At 36.6% G+C, this 27,400-nt stretch overlaps 2 protein-coding genes across 5 annotated transcripts; one reads left to right on the top strand and one right to left on the bottom strand.

Annotated features, from left to right (window-relative positions):
* Positions 1–399: 399 nt before the first annotated feature.
* Positions 400–10,620, top strand: LOC126367204 (polycomb group protein Psc-like). The gene is made up of 9 exons (XM_050010631.1): positions 400–3,921; positions 4,465–4,492; positions 4,573–4,750; positions 4,906–4,987; positions 5,081–5,252; positions 5,497–5,663; positions 6,042–6,337; positions 6,717–7,035; positions 7,302–10,620. Exons 1-9 carry the CDS (start codon positions 629–631, stop codon positions 7,522–7,524), a joined length of 4,758 nt encoding a protein of 1,585 aa, XP_049866588.1. The 5' UTR covers positions 400–628; the 3' UTR covers positions 7,525–10,620.
* LOC126368668 (uncharacterized) lies at positions 10,609–21,684 on the bottom strand. Of its 4 annotated transcripts, XM_050012772.1 has the most exons (6): positions 21,357–21,511; positions 20,822–20,939; positions 19,708–19,813; positions 13,611–13,771; positions 11,653–11,892; positions 10,609–11,143 (listed from the first exon to the last, which is right to left on the bottom strand). In XM_050012772.1, exons 3-6 carry the CDS (start codon positions 19,811–19,813, stop codon positions 10,985–10,987), a joined length of 666 nt encoding a protein of 221 aa, XP_049868729.1. In that variant the 5' UTR covers positions 20,822–20,939; positions 21,357–21,511; the 3' UTR covers positions 10,609–10,984. The 4 variants fall into 4 exon arrangements, with proteins under 4 accessions (XP_049868729.1, XP_049868747.1, XP_049868721.1 ...); XM_050012790.1 differs by lacking the exons at positions 20,822–20,939; positions 21,357–21,511 and adding an exon at positions 21,551–21,684 and having other exon boundaries at positions 19,708–19,838; XM_050012764.1 differs by lacking the exons at positions 20,822–20,939; positions 21,357–21,511 and adding an exon at positions 21,522–21,632.
* Positions 21,685–27,400: the final 5,716 nt, after the last annotated feature.

Raw genomic sequence — 27,400 nt, 5'->3', positions numbered from 1 at the left:
TTTGAAATTGATCCCTTGTGGAAATCGTTATCTAACGTGTTTATAATCGTCGTGACGATCTTTTTTAGTGGCGTGTTTTGTATGACACTGGTTGGCGTAATTTTTTCAATAAACAAAAACCGTTTAAATGTAACTAAAGCATCACATCACTATAATATGTAGAGTTAAAAAAAAGGCTGTCAACACTTTCCCGACTTGGCGCCAAAATTTTTGTGTAATATAGTGATATTTTATTTAGTAACGTGTGTTTTTTAATCGCTATCTGTTGAAATTGTTACTGAAAGGTAAGTCAATATCCGTACATTATTGTATTTCGTGATTCTTTATTAATTGTACTCAAATTAATACATAATTTCAATCAAATCATCAAGTGATCGCAGTGTTACCAACATGGTAAATGTAAAATCTCTTCACGTCGACGACCGTCATCTTTTGTTGCGGTAAAACATCGCAATATTATTGATTGTTTGTGTTTTAATTTAAAACTTTCGTTATTCGGCAAGTATTATTATGTATCTCATTAAAGTTCAATAGTTCGTGTCAAAAAACATGTGCAATGCTACAATCGTGATGCTGGTGCCAGCCATCACATACAGTTTTCAGTGACGCTGGGCATGCTGCTACAAAAATGGTTACGTCTAATAAATTATCGGATAAGAAAGTCGTGAAAATGGCAGAACAGAACAATAGTGCCGTAGTGCCGCAAAGAACATTGTTGGGAGAAGTTAATGAACACATCACTTGCTTTTTGTGTCATGGATACTACATAGATGCGACAACAATCGTAGAATGTTTACATTCTTTCTGCAGAAGTTGCATTATCAAGCATTTGCAGGTCAAGAGTTACTGTCCGGTTTGTGAAATGATGATAAATTCTGCCAAACCTAATATTAAATTGGACAAAGCTCTTCAGGACATTGTTTATAAACTTGTACCTGGGCTTTTCCAAAAAGAAATGGAACGACGCCAGACATTTTATGCATCCAGGCCTGGGCCAGCTGCTTCTGCCACCCCAGAACAAAGGGGTGAAGATACTGAGAGAATTATTTTCAGTCCTGAGGATGTTATTTCATTTTCTTTGGAATATGCAGATGCTACAGATACAGATAGTATTTCTAGTAAATCTTCTGACAGTAATGAACCACAACCAGCTTCAACAACCACTAGAAGGTTTTTGCAATGTCCTGCAGTTGTTAATATCAGTCATTTGAAGAAATTTCTTAGTATGAAATTCGATATTGACAGCAGTCAGTTTGCAATTGATATACTATACAAGAGAGTACCACTGCCAGATTATTATACTTTGATGGATATTGCCTACATTTATAACTGGAAGAGAAATGAACCAATGCGATTTTTCTATCAAATAATTGATTACATAGCTATTCGTAATAGACTATTTGATATAAATAGGAAAGGTTCCCATTTTAGAGACAGAAAATCTAGCCCAGCTTCAACAGAAGATACAAACGTCAGCAGTCCTGCACCAAATTTGAATGACCAAGGATCTGAAGCTTCATCTGGAACAGATAGTCCAATGCCTGAAGATAATAGTTCGAAACAAATCAGTGATTCATCAAAGAAAAGTGAAAAATCTGTACAGCAAAGCAAATTATTAAACTCGCAAGATACCAGCACCCTAAACAGAAACTGTCCATCACCAAAAAAGAATGATGATGAAGTTGAAAAATCTCAATTTTTAAATTCTTTTGAACTAACGGCTAAAAGCAATTCCACACCTTCAAAAACTTCACCAACTAAAACTGAAAGTGTGCCTACCGCTCCTGAGACTTCATCTAAAAATCAAACTCATTCTCCAAAAATAGATGACACCTTAAAAAGAAAAGGTCCTACACCATCTAATGTTCCTGAAATGAAAAAGTTAAAAATTGAACTAGAAAAAACTAAATTGCCTGATTCATATACTACTGGAAATATGTCTCTTTGTAATCAATCAAGCAAAAGTATGGAAAGTCAAGGAAAAGTAAAAGAATCTGATAACTCGTCAAAAAGCCTACATGCACCTTCTAATAATAAGAGTTCTTCTGGTTCATCAGGTTCAAATAAAGAAGTTAAGCAGCATCCAACAAACCTAAAACAATCTCCATTACCAGAAAGCCCAGGGGCCAAGAAACCTACAGTACCTCAAACCATTTCATCACCAAAGCGTAAAATTAATACTGATGCACATATTATGCAACCACCAACAACACCTAAGACAGTTTCTCCACTGAAACTTCAATTACCTAAACCTGAAGCACATCCATCTATTCCAAGAGCTGTGGATGTGCCAAAACCTGTACCTAAAAAAATACCTGACTTAAAACCAAGTATTCCCCTTCCTCAACCTGCCCTAAGTAAAGGTCAGCCAATAAACAAAGTAAGGATGGACCTTTTAGCTAATAATAGTGATCCAACAATAGATAGGAGTAAAATATTATCTCAAGTGAAAACTTCTCTTGGTGGAGTTAGTAGCCCAGTTCCAACTACGGGTGATCCTTTAAAATCATTATTTGATTCATGTAAAATCAATATACCTTCTTCTCTATCCATCACACTGACTGATCAAAAGCAGGATCCTCGAAATCCTGGTGAGATTTCTACTGACCCCAAAAAGAATGCAGTTAACAAAAATCTAGCTGGTGCTAATAATGCTTCTGCCCATAAAGTGCCAAGTCCACCTGTTCATAATTATATAGAAATCTTAAAATTGCCAGATGCTGAAGCTAAAAAACAAAACAGTAAACCTGAGGGAAGTTCTGAGACTAAATCTAACACTTGTAATAAAACTGATACTACTTCTCAAAGCAAGCCACCTAACAAAACATCTGAATCTTCTGCAAAAGGACCTATTCCAAATCTGAAACCAATTGCTGACACTAAATTAGGAAAACAAAGTGGTAACTATTCATCACCAATCACTTTTCAACAAACTTTTGAGCAACAATTGCAATCAATGCAGTCTGATAAAAAATCAAAATTACCTAAGAATAAGGCACAGGTCCCTAAACTGGTGCCAGCTAATCCAAAAACATTTAATGCTGCAACTAAGCTTAATAGTCCTAACAACAAACCTTCAAGTGGCATTATACCCACTTTGGAAAATAAACCTAGTACAGCTCTAGATTTATCTACTCCAACTAATATTCAAAGTCAGTTAACACCACATCAAACTAAAGCTTTTGAAACAATGCAATCCATAGCTAATTTGGCTAAAAAGCAAAATTTACCATCGAAAGGATTGCCACCAGCCATGTCTCAATCATTTTCTAGTATATCTAACAGACCAATACCTACTAGTACTCCTATGCGACTTCCTTCTATGGCCAACATAGCACATTTGAAACAGGATAAAGTTAATACAATTGGAATGATAGCTAGTAGCTTAAGACAGGAATTGTCGAACAAAGCTAACCAAATGAAAACGTCAACTAATCCTAATCCACAAATATTATCGCCAAGTTATCAAATGCCTTCTCACAGCTCTCCAACCACAGCACAGCCTGCACCCAGGTCACAAACGCGTTCACCAAGCTCTTCTCCAAAGTTAGTTATTGCAGAAGAAAAGCATACAAATAATCAAGAAAGTAATGCAAATCAATCGAGTCAAATATCAAGTACCCAACTTCCTAATGTTGCACCTAAAAGCGAGTCACCTAAAGCTTCCCCGGGCCCATCAAAATCTGGACTTAAACCCATGAAACCAATACCGCAAGCAAACAAAATAACTGGAATACGTCAACCTATAACGCCCACAATAAAACCGAACCCTACTCTTGCTGATTTTCAACTTATGAATACTCATCATGCATTGCTGAGGCAAATGGAAATGAGTGCTTGGATAAAAGCACAGAGACAATTTATGACAATGTCTAATATAGCTCATCAAGCTCAAAACGATTTCAATAAGGATAAGCAATAGCTTTAGTGTTATCATGATTTGATTATAAAAATAATTGTTAATGGGGAAACAAAATCTGAAAAGCTTGTAAAATGCACTCTCAATCATTATTATAATGTGTTTTTTTATTGTATAAGTTGCTGAGATTGTACATAAATAATAGAAGTAAATATAGAAGTTTTAGCTGAAAGGATATTTTTGTATCACAAGGATGGTCTAACTATTGGTTGTACTTTGAAGTACCTAACTACTATTTTATTTTGATGTGCTTATTACATTTTTGTTTGTCTTGCTGGTATTAATATTATGTTATGATTATAAGAATCTTATTACTTACCTAATTCTATAATTAAGTTATAAGTTTTAAAAATACCTGTTAATTATTCATGAATTTTGAGTAAACCTATTTCATATGTGTAAATTGTATAAGTATTTTAATCTCATTGTATTTGGTTTTATAATGTTAAGTCGAGAGTGATGAGTACATGTATAAATAGTGTGTAATTTTTGAATATACTTGGATTGCCTCCTATGATAATGTTTTCCTTTTGATACCTAAACAGTATGAATACAAGCCTAACTGCGATACAGGTACCTATACATTTTTACTACCGAATTCCATTGTTTCAAATTTATACTGTTTATCATTTAAATATAACTTTTTATTACAGATGTCTGCAGTTCAGGGGACAATTCCTTTCAAATCTCGGAAGAAGACTTATTTGAATACTAAACAGTGTAAATTAGATATTGAAAATCATGATATTCTGAATATTGGAGGGCTCTCGAAGACAAACAAACTAAAGAGGCCCATAAATGAAGGCAAAGATAAGCAGATATTTGACGATGGTAAGCAGAAATAAATTCGGACATAATGCTTCATATTTATAAGCTTGCCTACTTATCAGAGATTGTCACTGAAGAGTTATTAGTGGCGGTTATTCAAAATTCCTAGTTTGCCAAGGGAAACTATCTAATAGCCCTTTTCCAATCATTAATTACAGATACGTGTTCTACACCGAAAATATCAAGGAAACTAAAAAGGGATACCGATAGTGTATCAAAAGAAGAAAAAACTGAAAAATGGTAAGATTTTCTTAACTTTTTACATAAGTACATTTCTTAAGTAACTTATTTTATATCGATTTATATCGAGAACTGCGTAAATCTATATTACAGTGAATCAAGTAACAGTCCGAAGCCTCTGACAAGCAGAGAAAAGGAAATCGAATGGTTGGAGAATTTTTTGACTGAACATCTTGAGAAAGAAGAATCTGCATCATTGTACATTTCTGGTCAGCCAGGAACAGGAAAAACTGCAAGTTTATCCTATATACTGCAGTTACCTAAGGTAAAGATTTATACATATACATAACACCCGTAATGTAATAACATTTGACCCCCCTATAAGCCCATTTATGTATGTGTATCACATGTCAGACACATATCGTACACACATCGTATGGCTTGCAATTGTTTGTGTAAAACGTGTGGTGTGCCTGCGTCCTAATTCAAGAACTAGTCTTGCGCACTATCTTGCGCTTAAATCTTAATATTTGATTTGATATTTGATTGTGTTATTTCATCTATTCCAGTTCCAAGAAGGCTACAAACAAGTGTACGTGAATTGCACTATGATGAAATCGGCGGCCAGCATTTACAACAGGATTTGTAAAGAGTTGCAACTGCAAACATCAGGAAGCACGGAAAAAGCGTGCCTTAGCGCGATCGAAAAGCATTTAAATAAGAAACATAAAATGATGTGAGTATTATCCACATTGCCTTTCACTCGACTTTCTAACTCATTTTGTAGTATCTACGATATTAGCTATAAATTACCTAGTTGACCATGTAAAAGTTAATTGAATGTTTTAATGGGTATGATTAAATTCAATATGTATGTTACTAAAGTGATTGTTCTGAAGAGGAGTCATTCCAGGAGATGAATCTATAATACCTAATGTATTTTTAATATGATTAAGTGTAATAAAGAGATTTTGTATTGAATTGAATCGAAGCGGTTTCTTTACAGAGACATAGACATTTTCAAAGTGTGTTTGTTACACATTAACCCCACCCATATTCAAACCAAACGTCAAAATAATAATTCCAAATGATTATAGCTATACCTACTTTGCAGTTTGCTGGTACTAGATGAAATCGACCAGTTAGACAGTAAGAGGCAGTCGGTCCTCTACTCGATATTCGAGTGGCCCGCACTAACGGGGTCCCGCGTCGTCCTCATTGGAGTGGCTAATGCCCTAGACCTCACAGAGAGGACTTTGCCGAGACTTCAAGCGCGTTGCTCCCTCCGACCTCAGACATTACACTTCGCGCCCTATACAAAAGAGCAGATCATCAACATTTTCACAAGGGTGCTGGCTTCTGAAGATAAGACCAACGTGTTTTCGCCGATCGCTTTGCAGATGCTTGCAGGTACGTCTCGTATCCTCTTGACGTAGTTTATTGTATGATTTTTTGTCGAAGTTTCGATTATAGGATTGCATTGTTTCTAACAAGATTAATGTATTTTAGACGAGAGCTTGCCCACCTATCGCTGTACAGTTCAGAGGGCACATTGGAGCAATTCATCTTAAAAGCAATATTGCGATAGAACATTTGCGCATACAAAAGTGCGCAATGCCAACAAATGTTAAAAAGCAATATGACTTTTTTAGATGATTTGCTTCGATGTGGCTTTTTTAACGCTCCAGTTTTTAATCGTATCATACATACATGTACCAAGTGGCGCCAGATTTATAAAGACAGCATTTACACTTCGAAAATCAATGTTTAATAAATTATAATTTTACAGCGAAAATAGCAGCCGTCTCCGGTGACATGCGGCGCGCTCTAGACATCGGACGGCGCGTGATAGAGCTGGCTAAACGAAGCAAGTTTGCTGAGAATCAATCCGTGGACTCTATTATGAAAGACTCTACTGTCACCGTGGAACTGAAGCAGGTGTTAGAAGTACTGAATGACGTGTATGGTGGCTCGAGCAAGATCGAGACCGATGTCGATGAAGGGTTTCCGATGCAACAGAAACTGATACTCTGTACCGTAATGTTAATGCTCACTAAAGGGAAGAACAAAGATATTGTTTTAGGGAAACTTCATGACGTTTATAAAAGGTGATTAACTAATTCAATAAATACTAGTATTCTTTAATGCAAATTATACAAGAAAAAAATAGAGTGATCTAGTCGTAATTATGTAGTCTTTTGCATCTTATAATATCGTATCATACTTCCACAATTTACAAAGTAAAATACTAGCCTAGTATTATTTTCTTAATTATCACTGATCACTTTGTCGAAGCCTATATCAGCAAGAGGAAACAAACTTAAGCTTATGTTACTAAGATCTTTATGTCAAGTATAATTTTGATTGTTTACAGAGTGGCTCTAGCGCGTAATATAGCGCCGCTGGACTTGGGCGAGATGGCGAGCGCTTGCTCGTTGCTGGAGGCGCGCGGCGCCGTGCGCTGCGGCGGCAGCGGCGGCGCGCGCGGCCGGCGCCTGCGCCTGCAGTGGGACGAGGCCGAGCTGGCCGCCGCGCTCACTGATAAACCGCTGCTCTCCTCTATACTCGCCGACGTGCGCTGTCTTGGAAACTCCTAGAAGGTAACCCACTTAAAAGCAGCTAAGTAACGTCTCGTTTGAGGGATTCACAGAGGTGTTAAGTCATAAATTTAATTTTCGACGTCTATGCGACTTAACTCGTGCGGTATCGACCCAATTTGACGTATTGATGATTCGAGTACAGAATACAAAATAACAGTCTATATGTACTTATTACAATACGTCAAAATGTGTTGTGAATAATTAATTATGACGTTATAAATATTTTTTACAAGTGGTCTAATACTGGCAACCTTACCCTAAAATCGGATTACGCCGCCGTGGGATAGTCCGCTTCAGCTTAATGCACACAGAGGCGGTACCGGGAACGGAAATATATTTAACGTTCGAATTTCTATAGACACGTTCAAAACTTCACTTAAGAGTCTTCGCGGCGCTATTTTCGTACAAATTAGCGCTCCTGACCCGCAACGCTCACGGTACGGCCTCTGTCGTGGAATTTTATTGTAGAAACGTCGGCGACGGTGATAGATATGAATATGACCAAAAATGAGACTGCGCACATTACTCGTATGTGGCTAATCGAGACACCAGAATCCAGATATCCATCTAGATAACAGAATCGCCTGATTTCATGGCTCTAATTGTAGTGGGTGGCAAATAAATATACACTCAATCACTCTTTGTTCAGGTTAAAGCATGTGTCTATATTGTGGATCCCTTATCGTAGTTAGTATTAATAGTAATTGATGATGTTTCTCCCACTTTAACAGTAGAGTACAAATAGTAATTAAGAAGGTCTGTACAAATAGCCTGCTTCGCCTAAATTAATTCATATTTTCGACTCAAGATTTTAAGCGTTAACATATAGTCACTCGAAGTTATAAGGTAGCCAGATTTTTTTTAACCCCTATGACGCAGTCTTGGGATGCAGCAATGTGTTTCTATTAACATTTTATTTAGTAAAGTCTTAAGGCCCAGTGTCTTTTTATTATCCAAACCACATTGTTTAATTATTATGTCTGGAAATCTGGACTTTACAATGTTAACAATCACTACATTTTCTTTCAAAAAGTGGGAATTCGATATGCTTTCTAGTAAATATTGCCTTATTTGTTGTGCTTTTACATTTAAGTAGTGAATATTTCTAATTATTAGCCAGTTTTTAACAATTTTGAGGCAAAAGCCAAAGTTAGTTTAGCTTAAATAATGTGTTGGTTTCGTTTTTCGATATTGTGTTAATGTTTTAGTGATGAACTGTTGTTATATGTAAGTGTAGTGTAAGAATAAACAAGTTTTTATCTACTTATTAGTCTTATAAAGTTTGCCTATAGATACTGGAAATGGTATGTATCTTCAGTATACATGTATGTGTGAACTAACATGTTAGACTATTACAATCATTGTATTATGTATATCTGGAAGTTGTTGAAGTATTATATGACTGTTATTAAGACTGATAATTAACTATAAATATTTAACATTATAATCGTAGCTAATTAAGGAAATAAAATAGTTTGAGCCTAATATAGCCTGAACTTTTAAACGATTATAAGCGTCCTCTATAAAACTAATCGACGTTATGGCAGGCGGCGTTTAAATCAATTATTAATCGTTTTTTACTTTCTCCCATTCACCGTAATTCTAGGGTCAGCGCACATCTATGGGGCGCGGTGAAGCGATTTAAATCGATAAAATTGTTATAATCGATAAACGTTACACTAATTCTACCTATTTTAGTTTGTACCTGTCATTTTCCTATCCGCCAAAAAGGAAAGGGACAGGTATTCGACAGGCATACAATTTATGGAACACACGTCAATTTTAGGCAGAAAGGACGATGAGTCAAAACGTCCCCTTCAATCAAGAGATTCCTGACATATTCGAAGCGTCTTAGCGAGTTAATATTTTTGTTTTATGGCGACTTTCTCGAAATACGCGGGTTTTAGCCGGTATTCGGGTTTTTAATTAAGCACGATTTTGGAAACCGCCTGGTACATCATTATTTAAACCAATTTCGATTTTCGATAAATCTTTTTTTTATTTCTTAACCGCATAGAATTTGAAGTTCAATATCTTATCTTATTGGTTATCTTTTTACAAATACTAATAAAACCACATAAAGTATTTGTTGGAAGGGGGGACGTGTCTCAAACAGTGACGGTCATGGTCCTTTAAAAATCCCGTCCAAAATTTTATTTTGGAATTAAGATGACAGCACACGTCAAACGGGATGCATATCAGCGAGATGACTATTTTATTCACCCGGGTTATTAATTCACTTTAAAATGAACAGTTGTCAATCATCCATCCCTTTCCTTTCCGGCGGATAAGAAAATGACGGGTATAACTTAAAATTAGGAGGTGTTTCAGGAATCGGGGCCGTTATCCTCTATAATTGGATCGATCGATTTGTTATATATCACAATTCACATTCTTGACTATGAAGAAAATACTTAACGATGTAGGAAGTTGCGGAAATAGAATGCTCCTTTTCTCTTCTGCTTGAGACTGTTGTGAGACTAGGATGTTTATGAATGTGATGTTTGCGTCAGCGCGGCACCGAGAGTCACAACTAAATAAATACCTTAAAAATCGATTGCGTAAGTATTTTCGCCCTGACCTTTTGTATCAATTTATTAAACTCAGCCGGTCTTACCGACTCACAAGTAGTAGGATATTTAAATTTGTATGTTATTAACTGTAATAAGTCGTGAAGTAAGTTTATTATATTATGTAATGTAATAAATTGAATAATCCTTGTAATTGACCTATACTTTGCGTTTATGAGTAGTTGAGAGGCTCACTAATGAGTGAGTTACGTTATTTTAATTTAGAATAACGTAACGTAGTACGTTAGTAGTCATTATTATGGATTTATAACTATTTATGACTATTTTAGAATTGTATATTTGAGAAAGTTCATTTTCATGTTTTGGGATTACTTTTTATTGTTTGACTGTTTATATCTTTTTTGTAAATTGTGTAAGAACGAACCTTCAATTGTGGGTTTTTGTGTTTTGTTTTGTAACAAGTAAACGACTCGAGAAAGTCGTAACTATAATTTAAGCAGAAAACATAGTTAAGACTTCGTTTTACAATTCACATTAAAATCAAAAACACTTTATAAATGTATTTTTTTATTATTCTAATACTTATAAGTTAATCCTATTCTGTGCAAACAAGGCTTTTTACAAAAAAAATACTCAGTTCAGTGATTGAAAGGATGACTGACCTTAAATTTTTGATAATTGTTGTTTACAGTAATTTACAGTAGTGACGCTTCAGGATTAATTTATTCTACAAGATAAAGTTAATAATACTTCACGTTACATTTTCGCGAATAGAAATTAAATAGAGAAATTCTAAGTACCAAAAGTGGATAATAATAATTTGTTACATTAATAAATAACTTAAATAGATAGCCACTTGGTTTTGTACAATGCCAGCCATCTAAACAACTAGAAGGCGAGTGTGCGGGGTGAGGCGCGGAGAGGGCTCATAGGCGCAGGCCGGGGTTGCGCGAGCGCACGAAGTTGAGCAGCTCGTCGCTGTCCTCGCACACGAACGGCTTCACGTGGTGACACGCCACGTCGTGCCACTTGATGCCGTCGTTGTAGAAGTTGTTCAGGATGGACAGGCACGACTCGTCGTTGCCCTGGCAACCAAAATTATATTCAAATAACACCGCAATTTCCTCTTGATTCCCACGAGAGTCGTTGAACTTGATTACTGCAATTTTCCGCGAGGGACAACTTTCAATGTCTATGGCATTACTATATTATGCAAATTGTTTGGAAATTACAAGTTATGGTACATAAAATATACAAAAAAGTTTTTGAATAATTTTAATTGTGATGACGTAAATTGAAATAATTATTCAAAAATAATTTGCAAGAAAGTTGCCAAAATAATTAGAATTGAATAACATGGCGTTATGTAAATCAAATATATTTTGGAATGTTTTTGCTAATGCATAAAGAATGAAATATTGCATGAGCTAGAAAGTAACGTTACTGCTTCAAATGTCGCAAAAACCGACGACAGAGGGATTACATTTCTCTTGACTGTTGTTATAGGTGACCATTCTGTCACCATGCAGTTAATGTACCTACCAACTTATGTATACAACTTGTGTACTAGTATAATGAAGATTACGAGTATTACCTGAGCGGCTTCACGGTTGTCAGGCTGGGGTTGTCCGTAGCCGCCGGTGTAGGACCAGTCGCCGGTGTTGCGCTGCGTGGTGGGTCCGATCTTGGCGCCGGAGCCTGACCAGAACCAGCCGTTGACGTTCGGCGGCTGCAGGTCCGGACGGTCGCAGCCCGCGAAGTTGCACTTGCGGCCCGACGTCCAGATGTAGCGCACGTTTCCGCGAGCTATCCTCTGCTTTATGAACTCGTTTTCCTACAAATACACATAATTTTTAACTAAAAACAAATAATTTACGGAAGAGTGGGAATTCGAACGCAAAAATAAATTGATTTAAGTAGTTCATTTTTTGGCATTAGTTGTCTTTTTGTCGAGTTTTCAAATGATCTTTCCGTGCGTAACTTACTTAAGTAGGTAACAAAAGCGGTCAAGCGTTGCAAGCGTAACGTTATGTGTGCTATCGTAATGCTGATCTGGTGTCCCGCTATACCGTGAAGATACGCGTCGCCGGCCTACCGTACAAGGAAATATCAGTGTCATGGTCGCGGTCGTCGACTCAGACACATTTTATAAACGCCTACTACACAACATGATCTTTAAGAATAACATCAACTCCTAGAATAGCAGGTATTTTTATTAGTAAGTAGGTACTTAAGCTAAATAGCCACACCATAAATTTTCCTTCTATGCAAACTGTCCATAAATGAATAACATTAAAATGAAATATAGGTGTATCGTTTCCGTTATTTCAAACAGTCTCGATATTTCTGTGGTACTTGTTTGGATGTTTATCTAGGTATTTCCTACGGTGCGTACAATTAGGGCTTATAAAAACTCCATAACTAGTATGGTAGTGTTAGGTTGTCAGCGATTGACGGGAAGTGCACCTCCGGCGTGCGTCCGGCAAGAAGTGGGCAACACGGAGGAATGTGTGCCACGCGCCACTGGCCCGGCCCCATGCAGCCACATAGCACCGTCGGCCATTGCACCCCTTTCACGCGACTTCAATGCTCTACAAACCGAAACAATCTTCTATCCTAATGCATAATTGATGTACGTCTAATAATTCCACTCGGTGAATGCTATTTGCATCGATCATCACGCGATCCCGGATATAACGCAGTGCTTCTGCGAGTAGCAGTTCACAGTAACAATAGAAGAGCTGCGTTCGTTGACATTCCGCGACCGCGACGCTAGGAAGCATTTATAGAAAACTTGCTTATTTCCCTAAGTTGTTTACCCGGACGTGAACTAACAATAGTTATGACAGACAATTATAAAGATGTAACGCTACTGACGACTTTGCCATTAAGGATTTCTAGAACGTTCATTTGTAGTTCACAAAAAACATGATTTTGTTCTTGCGTTCCGTCCAATGAAGAGTTGGTTAAATCCGGAGTGTAGGTACTTAACGTGGTTTTCCCAATAGCCAACAATAATCAAAGACTGGTTTAATATTCGTGAGATGATCATCAAGTTATAATGGAATGGTTTATTGTTCCTCTAGACACTGTTGAATGAAGCACATCTTTTTTACAGCAATCCAATTTGTCCTTACAAGATGTTGCAAAATGTAAACTCAAAATTGCTACACTGGTCGTTACTTATAGGTATATCTACGATACTGAAAGTGAACGCATCATCACGATTGACCCTGTTGCGTGATAAATCTTCGACAAGATTGCGTTCATGAGTGTATGTTTATCTAGTCTAGTACAATATTAATCACTACATTTTCAAGGTTTGCCGTTACGGAGATGCTGTTACAGATTCATAGGTACCTACCAAGCGTCTCTATCGAAGTTACAAATCTTAGAAGCAATGTTTTTGTACGTTCACGGTCAAAGGAGCGCAATACAATAGGAGTTGCACATGAGGATATTAAATTCGTGTAATACAATGAAATCTACATGTATTGTAACATATCAATGGTACAAGATGTACGTATAACTTGAATCAGCAAATAAGCTCACCTGAGGCGTCTCCAAGGAAACGGCGTCCATACAGTGTCGTCGGCAGATGTTCCTCGCGTCAAGCCAATCCACCTCCAGGTTACGAGTAGGCGCATGCTCCCAACTGAAGAAGTACGAGTGAAGAACTCCTCGGGCGTCGCGGTACGTCGAATGACGGACTCCTGCACAAAAATAATTAACCCTTTAAGAACAATATAAGATACAATTATCTATCATTGCTGTTGTCGAAGATTTTATCGTTTGTTTGATGACTAAAAGTACAAAAAGTTGTTCAGTTCCAATTATCTTGCCAATATCACGTCGTAGCGTCGTGTTCTTTCACTATAACCCGTATGGAAACCATAAACACTTTCGTACGTACCAATATTTATGTTGATAGGAATGTGAAGTGAAACTTGTTTATTGTAGTTACGTTTGACTTGTTAAAGCAATCAATATTATGTAACGCTTACTTTCATTATTGACACTTGTTGACAAATTATGTATTACCGTATGTTGATAGAGTGGTCTAGCCCACTCGTCGCATTTGCAAAGAGGATGTTGCGACTTATTTACGTGTTGTTTAGTATCTACTTGTGGGAGAAGCGGTGGAAGAACAACACGTATGGAGGATTCGTTGCGACATCGCTCGTGTAAAGTACAAACCGCTAAGCACTTTGTACAAAAGCATATTGAAACCCGGTGACGACAGACTTAGGTAGTCATATTTCGAAATAGTGTTTATCTGAACGCCTTGTCACAGTTTTCACACACATTTGTGCTAATTCTCACGAGCATTAGGAAGATCAGTAATTATCAAAATTGGCTACAAATTTTTTACAATCTTACACTATTTTGTACCCTATTAAAAATGGCGCGAATGCTGATAGATAGCATAGCTTTGGGTAAACCTGAATTTATTTAGTTTTCATATTTACTATCATAATTAAAACATTAGGAATAAAAAATAGGAATAGGTAGGTACTTATGGTATGAGGGTGGGTAGTCAATCTTGCGATAGATGTACCTCTGACTTCCCCAATTGAGATATAGTTTTGAGATTATGTCATGTTATGTACTTATGGCAAATTAGGACTGCAAACGTGCGATAGTTAGGATGGAAGACTTTAGACTAAAGTAATAAGTAAAGAGTAATTAAATTAGAGTAAAGAATCTTTAAGACAATCTATACTCAGATCTAAAAACATTCTGATAATAAAAAAATAAGAACACACACATACATTTTAGGAATTGCAATATAGAACCGAGTCTGTCTTGCTGTCGTTTTAATGAAGCTAATTTTAAATATTGTAGGATAAAGTGTGTGTGGTTTGAAGTTAGCGATTGAATGTCTAGTGCGGTAATTGTAGGTCAGTATTGAAAGATACAGATTCTATTCTCGGGGTTAATCGCTCGTGGCGATGTCTTTGAAAAAAAGAGTCGTGAAGTTACGTATTTAGCATTGATTAAACGCCCTAGCAAATTATTCAATCAATGAGCTCACATACAATGGTTCAATCACGCGGTAATAAAGCTCTCGCTCTAATACGGGACATTATCGTCCGTGAAATGGCGTGCAATCAAAACGGCCTATCGTCAGGTTGTTCAATGGAGCGTCTTTCGTAACTGTCTATAGAAAGCGCCTGTTGTAAACCTCTCTCCGACTCATCTCCACCGTATCGCATGACGCATTTGGCTATTTGCACATCTTTCAAAAACCATTACCTACCGGAAACATTGGCTAATCTTCCGTTAAGTTTAAAAATGTCACTTTACGTAATAGTGACTGAGCGATCGTGAATCGAATAATTCTTATTTTTTTGAATAGACATGGTAGGTAGGTTATCTATGTAAGTGCGGCATAAATTGCATAAGTGATGTGACGTTGTATCGGTACCGCGGTACCTTTGCGGCATTGATAGGAAAACTAAAGAGCCGGGAACGTCGTAAACATCTCAATTCTCAAGAGAAAGTTGTGGAGTATACATAACAATGTAGACAAAATCACACAAAAACCCCGCCCCAGTGTTTCCTCGTTAGCATTGTTGACTTACCTACTACATTTTTTTATTAATTGTGACTTTTACACCTGTCCGCTTTTGCTGCAGCAGATGTGACATAGTGAACTAGGTAATTTCTATTTCAATATTTCGCCTAAATTGTTATGTAGGAGTCGGATCCGTTTTGGAGCAACAGACGGAATTATTCAGTGGAGTAGGTTTTTGCAACAAAGAATCTTTTTGTTTGCTTTGTGTCGAGTACCTTGGTTGAATGTGGATTGATTGTGTTCGGCAACGCTCCCACATGATACGTGACATCGCATGGCACGCCTAGTATACGGGTTATTGCGAAAGCATTCAATTCAGATTACCTATTTCCCAGGTTATCGTAAAAATATGATGCGGAAGGTTCGGTAACACTGCGTAAACTAGGACCGTTTTTTGTTTGTGTACTCTAACTAAAGTATGAGACCTCTACCTATACACACCAACCTACGTTTAAGGGTTTTCTGACGATAAGTTTTTAAAGTGGTACGAAAATTTGTAACAATACACGGAATTAAAATACATTACATGGCGGCTATCGCTGTTGGGTTTAGCTAAGTAATAATTAGCAGCCATAGTTACTTTACTTAAACATCTTTCTAATACCATACTACTACAAACTACGAACATTTACTAGACACATCCGGTGAATGTTATTACATTGCAATCTGCCGTCTAGACTACAAAACCGGTGTTACATATCAGATATTTTGTAACGCCGTTCAATTACAGTATAAACATAATAACGGCGATTTGTAAAACGACCTTATTGTAAAATGTCTCGTCTTACCAATACTGCGACATACCGATAGCTATAATGTTTGATCGATATTTCTGGAAATAGTATCTAATATTAGTCATGCGTCCTCGTTTTAACCTCCAAACATGCCGGTTCAACGAAGATGGCTCGATTTACTTGAGACTGTATAAAGCTTAGGGTCATCAGGTCATGTGATTGAGGCTATTAGTCGACAAGGTGAGCCACTAGTTACCCAGTCATGTGACTGAAGTATCCAGAAGTATTAAGATTCGTTGCTTGCCTCATACCGGCATCTAATGCGACCTATGACCTAAGTCGGTATTATTTATTATTACGAAAATTACAGACTTTTACGGTTAGTTGATTGCATACCAGTTTCTTAATTTGTGACCCCAACTGTTGAACTTTTACATACGGTACCATTTAGTTACCTGATTGCTCTATTGCGTTTCATTTCAAACGCATCTTATATCAAATTTTTATTACCACATCCTAGGAGAATATAATTCACTACGTTAGCACGTCCCAGATAACTTACTTTTAATATTATATGGTAGAATGAATAAGTCAGTCAGTCACTTATATACAAAGAGGTTTTATTTTATAGTAGATACCTAACTAAGTTGAAGTACTGGCCAAAGCTACCTAAAATGACATTAAATTTAAAAAAGAAATCTAGTCATTGTTTTTTTTTAACCAAATTGCAATTTTGTAAATATTTTCAAGTGCGGAGACCAGTGCTTTTTTCCTTTGTATAATTAATTAATAAATAAATTTTGTATATTTTTTGTATAATTACAAAAATATTATGTTATGATTGTCCAGGAGTTTAGAGCTAAGAATAAGCCGCTATACGTTGCGTTCCTTGATATGGAAAAGGCATTTGATCGCGTTCCTCGACAGACAATCTGGTGGAGTCTTCGCAAAAAGAATATCCCAGAAAGGTACGTTGATATTATAGCCGACATGTACAGGGACGTTACTTCAGTGATCAGGACAACAGTTGGTCAGACTAAACCGATAGCAGTCACAGAAGGAGTACACCAAGGCTCTGTTCTGAGCCCATACCTATTTTGCTTGGTGATGGATGCTCTTACTGAGAATGCACAGTCTCTGGTACCTTGGACATTCATCTATGCTGATGATGTAGCGATATGTGCGACATCCCGAGGCGAAATTGACCATGCTTTAGGAGAATGGAAACGCCAGTTGCAGACAGGTGGCCTATTACTGAGTGTTTCAAAAACCCAGTACATGGTGTATAATGACCCATCTTCCATCAACAACCCTCTCATTATTGACGAACAACAAGTCACCAGGTGTGACGAATATAAATACTTGGGCACCATGTTACACTCGTCTGGCAACCTGGACACAAACATACAGCATCGGATAGCGGCAGCCTGGCTTAAATGGCGGGAAGTAACTGGTGTAACCTGTGACAAACGTATGCCCGTTAAGCTCAAAGGCTTAGTGTACAAGAGCATGATCAGGCCAGTCTTGACGTTTGGTAGTGAAACGTGGGCAGTAACGCAGCGCCAAGTCCAGACCATTCAAGTCGCTGAGATGAAAATGCTTAGGTGGATGTGCGGAGTGACGATGCTCGACAAAATCCGTAACGAATACGTGCGCGGCAGTCTCGGCGTACGCGACATCTCCGAAAAGCTACAAGAGAGCAGGCTCCGTTGGTTTGGGCACGTAAAAAGAAGACCTCCAGATTATGTGGGTAACGTTACAGCCAATCTAAACATACCAGGGCTTAGACCAAGAGGACGGCCAAAAACAAGATGGGCGGATGTGGTCAAAAAGGACCTGTGTATGTGCAATGTCTCCGAGAACGACACGTCCGATAGAGCGAAGTGGAAGAGAAGTACGAAGAAGGCAGACCCCACCATCAGATGGGAATAATAAATGCCAAGGAGAGAGAGACAAAAATATTATGTTAATAACCTCCTTCTTTTTTGAAGCCGGTTAAAATCACTGTGGAGATTAATTTTGATGCTGCAAACTTATTTCGTTAGCGTATCTAAATCAATTCATAAGTTCAGATGTTTACTTATTCCAACGTACCGCGGCCTGTGAACTTCTCACACATTAGAATTGTATTTATTACTGGTGCCTTGATTCCTGAACAATTGACGTAATTGGGAAATAACTAGTCGTAGCATGCATCATCGCGATAATTAAAACAATAAGTAAGTACTCTTAATACATATATCGCGTTGCGCGGACTCTAAGTATGTTACTGCTACAGCGAACATTAAACTTTTTTGAATAGAACTTTTTTTCTTCCGTTTACGTTAACGTACATTTATTGTTTCATATTCGTAAGAAGATAATTCGGCTTCTGAACTTTCGTGCGCACAGATAGGCGTATGTAGGAATTGATGTATAGTATAGATAATTATGTTAATATAGCATGTAGGTAAAGTAAAGTAAAGTAAAGTAAAGTAAACCTTTACCCATGGTATGAAGTAGACTACCGTTTTTCAACTTTTTTTTTGACGCGACCCTTCGATCATGATATTCATGATCGAAGACGCGACCAGCTAGTTTATCTATGATAATTAAATTAAATAAATAATTCTTATTTCTGTGATCGATAGGTACGAGACGTTATTTAATGTGCGGAAAACAGGCGTAAACTTAACTTAACATTAATGGGAATGTGACTCTATCTAAATGTTTATTTTATTCGTGTTGATTTGTGTTAATTTAGAGATGTCCCTTTATTGACATGTTTGTCGTTTTATTTTTTACTGAGTCTGCGGAACCCCAGTGACCTCTATAGAGGCCTTGCGATCCCTCCTCAGCGGCGACCAACACTTTGAAAAACACTTAAGTAGAGTAATTAGTTTTGGTAGGTTATCTATTGTACCTACTAACACTAGATTTAAAACTTTTGTTACTAACCTATCATGTTGATCTAACAGAAAGCCCGATGAAACGTGGGTACTTGTTCATCTTGCGATGGATGTACCTTGGAATCTCCCAATGGGAATATAGTCGTTAACTTGTGTTACTAATCTTTATGGATTATGTCCGAAATAAATCTTTTTATTATTGTCGATACTAATATCACACAGAGGGAAGATTTGTATTTTTGTTTGTATGGAATAAACTCAAAAACTACTGGACCGATATCAAAAATGATTTGACCTTTACAATGCTACATTATGCGTGAGTAACATAGGCTATATTTATTACTAGAAAAAGATAGGGCAGATTTACCCTACTAAAATTTACTGTTAAAAAATAAATATCCACTCGTGCGAAGCCGGGATGGGCCGTTAGTTATTAATAAAATACGTACTGTTAGCGCAACTCCTGGGGTCGGGAAGGGCGAGACGGCGCTGGGCGTCTACCACGCACAGCACGGCGAGCAAGGCCGCAGCTGCCAGGCAGGTATGCCGGCTCATCTGCACGGAAAATACAATAGTCAAACTTACAATACGTAATCTGCATGGACGATAAAGGCTTTTTTATTCTGCTTCCTCTGTCGAGTTTTTTTCTTGGTGGCCACTCGTGTTCTCTTTTTGAAAGACAGAAATCTGGTCTGGGTCAATATTTAGGAAGAATTTTTATGGTTTATTCGTACACGTTATTTAATTTTGTTATTGTTTTGATCCGATTTTATGAAAATATTATATCCTGTCCAAAATGGTCGCCTGATTATAGGTACTGGGCGATAGACCGGCAAAATTACCTGTCATATTCATCTTATACGACTTCAATATGTAGAGTAGCTGCAAGTTATCTTCTGTTAACTTTAGGGTAAGTTGTGTCTGTTTATCTTTTATTAATATTATATAGGACCGCAAATCAAGGATTAGGTACGCCCAGGAGGTGTTATTTTCTTGTCGACATATTTAATGATAAATAACATAGCAAGCTTAGTTTGATATTGCGGTTTACCATAAACAAAACAAGACTCTAAACAACTAAGGTTAAAGGTTGAACATTCATTATCTGTTTCATCTCCGGAAAAAACCTATCTACACTTAAACTCTCTACATTGATATATCTAGAATTAAACTATATGTTATATAAACAATTTCGTCATTCGATTTTCATTTTCCAGTACCTATTCGTCTTCGATAGATTTTCCTAACTACTTACCTATCACAAAATCATTTCAGAAAGTGTGAATGAGACATGACTTAAATATATATTACTTATGTCATATTATTATATTGGTTTCATAATGTCTTTGAATTCGTTCGTTACTATTTCGTTATTTTAAACAAATAAAGTAAAGTCGCATCTCAAAGGTGTGGCTCGGAGAGAGCGAGGATGGTCGTCGTTTCAAATCTGACGTCATCCGTGTTTCCCATAGCTATGAGAATTCGAACTATGTAGGTACCTACCACTTTGCCGGACGTGAAACCGGATTATTGTTAAAGGGAATTAAGACATTTCTACCATACCGCGAATGAAAGTCCACTATTTGTGCTTTGGCGACGTAGATTCTGACGAAAGTCAGTATCGCCTGGGCAGGTGTCCGTATCAAGTTCGCTTTCTTTTATTTATGCAGACCACGAGTGCCTGAGGACAATCGATACGTGAGATGAATTTATTTTGTTGTATTTGTGAAAGCAAAACCTGCCTCGCTGACCTCCTTGTTGCGAGTTTAAATGTTTGCGTGAAAAGGTGCTCAACGCGAGAAATCGTCGATTTGGGACGCATTTTATGGTAACAGAAAGCTGCGTCGTTCGTCACGATGCTTGCTTGAACGCAACGACCACTAACTAAACCATAGCAAGAATAATCGCCAGTAGGTCTTAATGAGACCGGTATAAAAACTTAGCGGATATCGTCACTGGCACCGTTATATGGAGATGCTTATTTTATAAGCAAGTGTTCGAAAAGTTAACAAACTTTGGTAATTAATTCTCTAATCTGTCTAATATTTTAATACCTGAATGGGCACTTCACAATCAGTATTTTTTTAGATACTAGTACCTTAACTATTAATTCCAACACGAGATCACGAAAACCTTTTATGGGCAATGAAAAAGCTTGTTGAATAAATAAATAAAATTGCACTCTTTTTTCCCGAACTTTTGTTATTTATTTGTCCGCAATTCACTTATGTGTGTGAGGTGCATCAGTGAGTGCAGCGCGTACCTCTGTGTGTTGGCGGGAGTCGGTGATACGCTTGCGTGCGAGAGTTGCGCGTGATGCGATGTGCGCGGGCGCGGGTGTGGAGCGCGACGGCGACGGAGGGACTGGCACAGGCCCAGGCCTCCTCTCTAATTAAGCCTCCGCCATTCATTCACTTTCACTTCCAATACCAGAGAAGACCCGCCCGCTGCGCCGCTCCTCTTCACCGGTACCCTGAGACCTTCAGAGGTCGCGCCGGACACAAAATATGAGCTTACGTAACACCCTGTACAATCAATCAATCACGATTTTTATTAAATAATAATTCTGTAATTAAATTCGTGCCGCCTATTGTTGATAGTTTATGATATAATATCTACTTGTTTTCGAAAGTACAAGTCATCGGTTTTGTGTATTTAATACATAGGTTACTAAAGTACATAATTGCAAATATACGTAATAAATGTAATCGTTATGGCTGTCATAAGATAACAGATACAATCAATATACAACTAATACTGTTTGTTACTATTTCTGTCATTTTTCCTTATACATTTATACTTGTAAATAATCTGTATTACTATAATGAACATGTTCTAGTAAATTCTTCTATCGTGTGGATTGTGAGGTGGATTACCAACCCCATCAACACTGGTGTCAGGGTCCATCAGAGTCACTATTGGACCGCCAAAGGCCCCTGACATGGCTCGTAACGACTACTCACTTCCATCAGTAAGTAGTAACCGGGACCAACAGCTTAACTTGCCTTCCGAAGCACGGATCATCATCAGTAAATTAACGTATCGCTAACTACCTTATTGAACTTAAAATGAGTACTTAATAATAATGTGTGGTGTGATAGAGCTGAAGAACCAGCAGCATAACGATAAAATAGTCTCAATTATAAGTAATCTATTTGTAGTTTACCAATGAGACACAGTAGATAAAAGCAATTGCGATGTATACTCATACTATACAATTGCACACTTTTCATTGGAAAAACGTCGTAATATCTTTCAGTGGTCAATGTCGCTTTGTGTTGATTGAGCGTAACACAAATAACAAACAATTTATGAATTTAGCAACAGTTTCATAATTTGACCTTAGAAATTATTTATATTTTGAAACCGAGGATGCAGTGATCTCGGACGGATGCAGAGTTCAATTTCGCACTGACTGTGAATGTAAGGACGCGGGTGGTAATACCTACGTTCGTTGCATGTTACGATATATTTTTACAGCATTCATTACAATATACATATTTGATTTGAATAATTTGGTTTTGCCCGGCAATCTGAATTAGTAGATCTGTCCAAATCTTGGTTATACCTAATACTAAATGTTGAACGGTAAAATTTGATTTGTGTCTTTTATTATCTACCTGTTAGTCGCAAAATCATTAGGTGGCTCAATACTTATGTTTTTGCGTGACTTATTGTAGGTTTGCCTTAGATGGCATTAACTACTTGCCCAGACAAAACTTCTATAATATTCGATCCTGATCGAAATCTATAGTATCCTGGCTGTTGTTTACGGAGATTGACGCAACGTCTAAAGTACGGGTCTGGTACCTCCATAACTTTTACTGTACACCAGCCTACAAAACATCTCTATGTAACAAGTCCAGGTCTTATTTTATCGTAAATTCATAACCTTTTCCTTCATGGATAACCGTGGACACAGGTGAAAGTGTATTCGTTATTTATTTTAAATTAAGCTTAAGTAGATATCTTATTTTCGGACGGGTATTCAATTACGTTAACATTCCATTGCGTTAGGTAATTAGAAGACGACATAACATGTAGAAAAGTAGGAGTAGTAAAGAGTCAACGCCAACATTTTCACCATACGACACAGTGAATTATGGTGGAAAGTGAAATGGTCAATTTACGTAGGTACAGTTTCAGTAACAAATAAACAAAAACAAATAAAAGAGAAGGTGCAGGTCGTGTCGTATCGGGAGGTGAAGGTTTTGGCGGGAAGAAGAGAGGAATGGCGGTTACCCCACCGACAAGAGAGCAGCTCTTAAATAGAGAGAGAGACAGTTTCAGTAAGCAGTAAGTACATCAGTCATCTTAGAAAATGAAAAAAGCAAGAAGGTATGATACATTTCATCGGTGTAAGTAGGTTTATGATGTGTAGGTTCAGTTTGAAACACAAAACAAAATGAATTTCTTATGATAGAAACAGATGCTGTTTTACTGTTAATATCCAGCATATAAATCTTCACTTACTATACACTACGTAAGTAAGATTTTTTGTTTTGTTGACCAGACAAGGATTAATATAAACTTTGAATACTTAGTAGATTAAGTAATTAATAATTATGGGTAACTGTGGCAAAATATGAGATTATTGTATACTACATAAGCTCACGACTATATCCCAATGGGGTAGGCAGAGGTACATCCGTCGTAAGAAGAACAAAGTACCCACAACTCACTGAGCTTTCGAGCTTGTATACTAGTATACTCAAATTTTAATATCTTTCGGGTTCATGAGCAAATAAATAAATACATCCCAAGTAGCAACCGATTGTCTTAAAAGAGAATTGTAGATATCTTGAAGGCAAGTAGACTAAATCAAGCCCTTGTCTTGGATAAGTCTTATATGTCTCCAAGATATCCCTCAAGATATCTTGAAGATACAGTTTAGTAAAAGTGGGCACATACTTTAACTCTTATACAAGACAGACTTAAGACAACGCTAAGTCAGACTTAAACCCTACTTTAGACAATGTTCTTGCGTATTCTAAACTTAGAATTCCTGTAGTATCACTTAATACCAAGAATGTATACTTGAAGATATCTACAATACTTAGTTAAGACTATAGGATTGAATTGCACTGAGTCAATTGTAACTTAACGAAGTAAAACTTCAGGTCATACTTAAAACGATTTTTACTTCACGCGTCTTTATTTTAGAATATAATGGCGAACATTTACATTAACACAAGAAATGAAGTCTGTAAGAAAATGGCTACTAAAATACTAGTTGTTATTTTAACAAAAGGTTATTCCGCCGTTTCACATACAGGAAATTATAAACGCATGATTGTTTCTCGTGTAAAATCGATAGAAAGTGTTAAAAAACAGAAGGGCCTTGAATATACCAGAAAAATAATAATAAAATTTGTATTGATTATTCAGCAAATAAAAAAAATGGTGACATATGGTACAGATAAATTCATTTTCTATTAATATGTGACAGCTGAACGCAGTAATTGTTACTACAACAGAAATATTATATTAATTTACTTCAGTTTTTGACGATAATATTGTCAAAAAAATTACTTGTTTTCGTCCCGTAAGTGCAAAATGGCGTTAAGTAATATTTTTCTAAATGAAGTAAGACTTTAGAAACAATTGATTTCGTAAGAATCAGTTTAGTAAAAGTAAAGTCAAGTTGCACTTCATCAAGTACTAGTTAAGATAAATTTTACTTCAATTGTCTAGGAGTATACCCACTTAAGACAAAAAGTATTTAGTGAATTCCTACTTAAAACTCTTATATCTAAAGTTATCCTCTATTTTGATTTAGTGAAGTAATGTCGTAAAATCATGTTTGTTTATTTTGTGCCAGAATTAGCTATGTAACAAGTAACAATTAAAATCGAACGAGCTTTTAAAACGTATGGAAAGTATGTTTGTTTAAGAGGTAAGTTTTTCGACTCGTGGAAGATAAACAATATTGTTATGCTAAGTTCTTACTTGGATAGGAATGTGATTTACTTAATTGTTTAATATTTATCAGAAATGGAACTAACAAACATAAACTCAATTTGCTAATGAGTCTCCGCGCATACATTCTCATAGGTTACCTACATGGTTCGCTGACGCAAAGTAGGTACGATCACCGCGCTTCTAATTGCCAACGGAAACAATGTGATTATTGTAAAAATTTACGAGTGTCCGTTGAATATTGTATATACGAAGAACCCTTGCAATTTGATTAACGTCGTGTGTGTGCGCGGTAGTTTCTAATCCCACCAAAAACATTATTGTTAATAAAGGCGGCCAAATTCCCGATGACTTTTATCAAGCTAAAAACATATTGGAATCGAATCTAATGCTCACTTTAAATGCATTTAACCATACACAAAACTTAAAATATATTTATGATTGTGAATAAAGCTTAGTTAAAAATAGGTACATTTTTAAAATTATTAAAAGAAATAATGAAATGAAAGAAGAAAGAAAAGTATCTAGACACGCGGTAGCGTGTCAAGCCAAGTTCAAGAAATAGAACTGGCTGGCGAGCCGCACCGTGTGTAATATTACACGAACCATCTGGAGCCACTTTTGACCCCCTCATAAATCAAAAACTATATCACATAAACGTATCAAATTTGGCTCATATATTGAGACTTGCAACATACATATGTGTTCTAAATTTCATAAGCTTATCTCAAACGGTTATTTAGATATTAATATCCAAAAATCCTCATTTTTATCATTGACTGACTGACCTATAGATCAAAACTCTAACCCAGTTGCAGATGACCTAGAAAGTTAAAATTTGGTATGCAGATAGGTAATTAGATGAATACAAAGGAAAAAAAAACTAGCAACTTTTAAATAATTAGATTCTATTATGAACGCTTAACATAAATACCTAATTAGTGCCTGTACCTAACTATAGATGTAAGAATCAGTAAGTAATCAAAACTCATGACAGCCGGTCTTTTTGTGGTAGGTATGTAGATTAACTTAACATAACATATCACGCCTATATGCCCTATCGGGGTAGGCAGAGCACTAAGTGATCATGGAACCACTTGATGCCACATTCGACAAGTACTATGAGGGTAGGTAAGCAAGTTGGAACATGTGTTTAGCGGTGATAGGTTGTCAGCTTTTCGCCCATGATACAACACAATTCTCAGCCATTTTACTGGCATATATTTTTTTTAACTTAACGTGAATCTTAAACAAGTTTAATAGGTATTCAAATGTTTTATTTTTATAAAGTCGACTTTTAGTTTTGAATTTGTCCTTTTAAAAGGACCCACGCGTTACGAGGATATGTACTTACCTACAAAAAGTAATGATATCCAATCAAAAACATAAATGTGAAATGAGAGCCAAGTTCAATATTATCGTTAGCAAAGTTTTTTAGTTACAAACAAACTCAATTTGCTAACGAGTCACCGCGCATACATTCTCATAGGTACATGGTTCGCTGACGCAAAGTTGGTACCATCACCGCGCTTCTAATTGCCAACGGATACAATGTGATTTTTGTAAAAATTAACGAGTATCCGTTGAATATTGTATACACGAAGAACCCTTGCAATTTGATTAACGACGTGCGTGTGCACGGTAGTTTCTAATTCCACCAAAAACATTATTGTTAAAAATGGCGACCAAGTTCCCGATGACTTTATCAAGCTAAAAAAATATTGGAAGCGAATCTAATGCCCACTTTAAATGCATTTTACCATATACAAAACTTAAAATAGATATGTTTATGATTTCAATGAAACTTTGTTAAAAATAGGTACATTTTTAAAATTATTAAAAGAAAGAATGAAAGAAGAAAGAAAAGTATTTATTTATTATTAGACTAATAGGTACCTACTTTTAAATTTGAACTTAGCAGGTTTTTAATATAAAACTCGATTTTTCATGGTGTAGTGTTGCCGTGCGCTTAGACTAGGTTAGACTAGTTTAATCATTTTTGAGAAGATTTGTGCGAGACGTAGGTACCTGGGCCGCCACACGCTGGTTCGGAATTGAAAAACAGGAACTTACGATTTTTTTGCCAAAATTAAATGATTGTGTTATACTAATCGATAGAAAAAATTGATAGCAATGAAGAAGATATCGCATCGCTTACAAAAACAGTAGGATGTGCATTATCACAGGTTAATTTTCTGTATTTAATTTTCTGCATTCGAAAAC

This window comes from Pectinophora gossypiella, chromosome 1 (genome assembly GCF_024362695.1).
Source record: "Pectinophora gossypiella chromosome 1, ilPecGoss1.1, whole genome shotgun sequence".
NCBI classification, from domain to species: domain Eukaryota; kingdom Metazoa; phylum Arthropoda; class Insecta; order Lepidoptera; family Gelechiidae; genus Pectinophora; species Pectinophora gossypiella.
The sequence above is the reverse complement of the archived record's forward strand: the minus strand, read 5'-3'. Positions and strand labels throughout refer to the sequence as shown.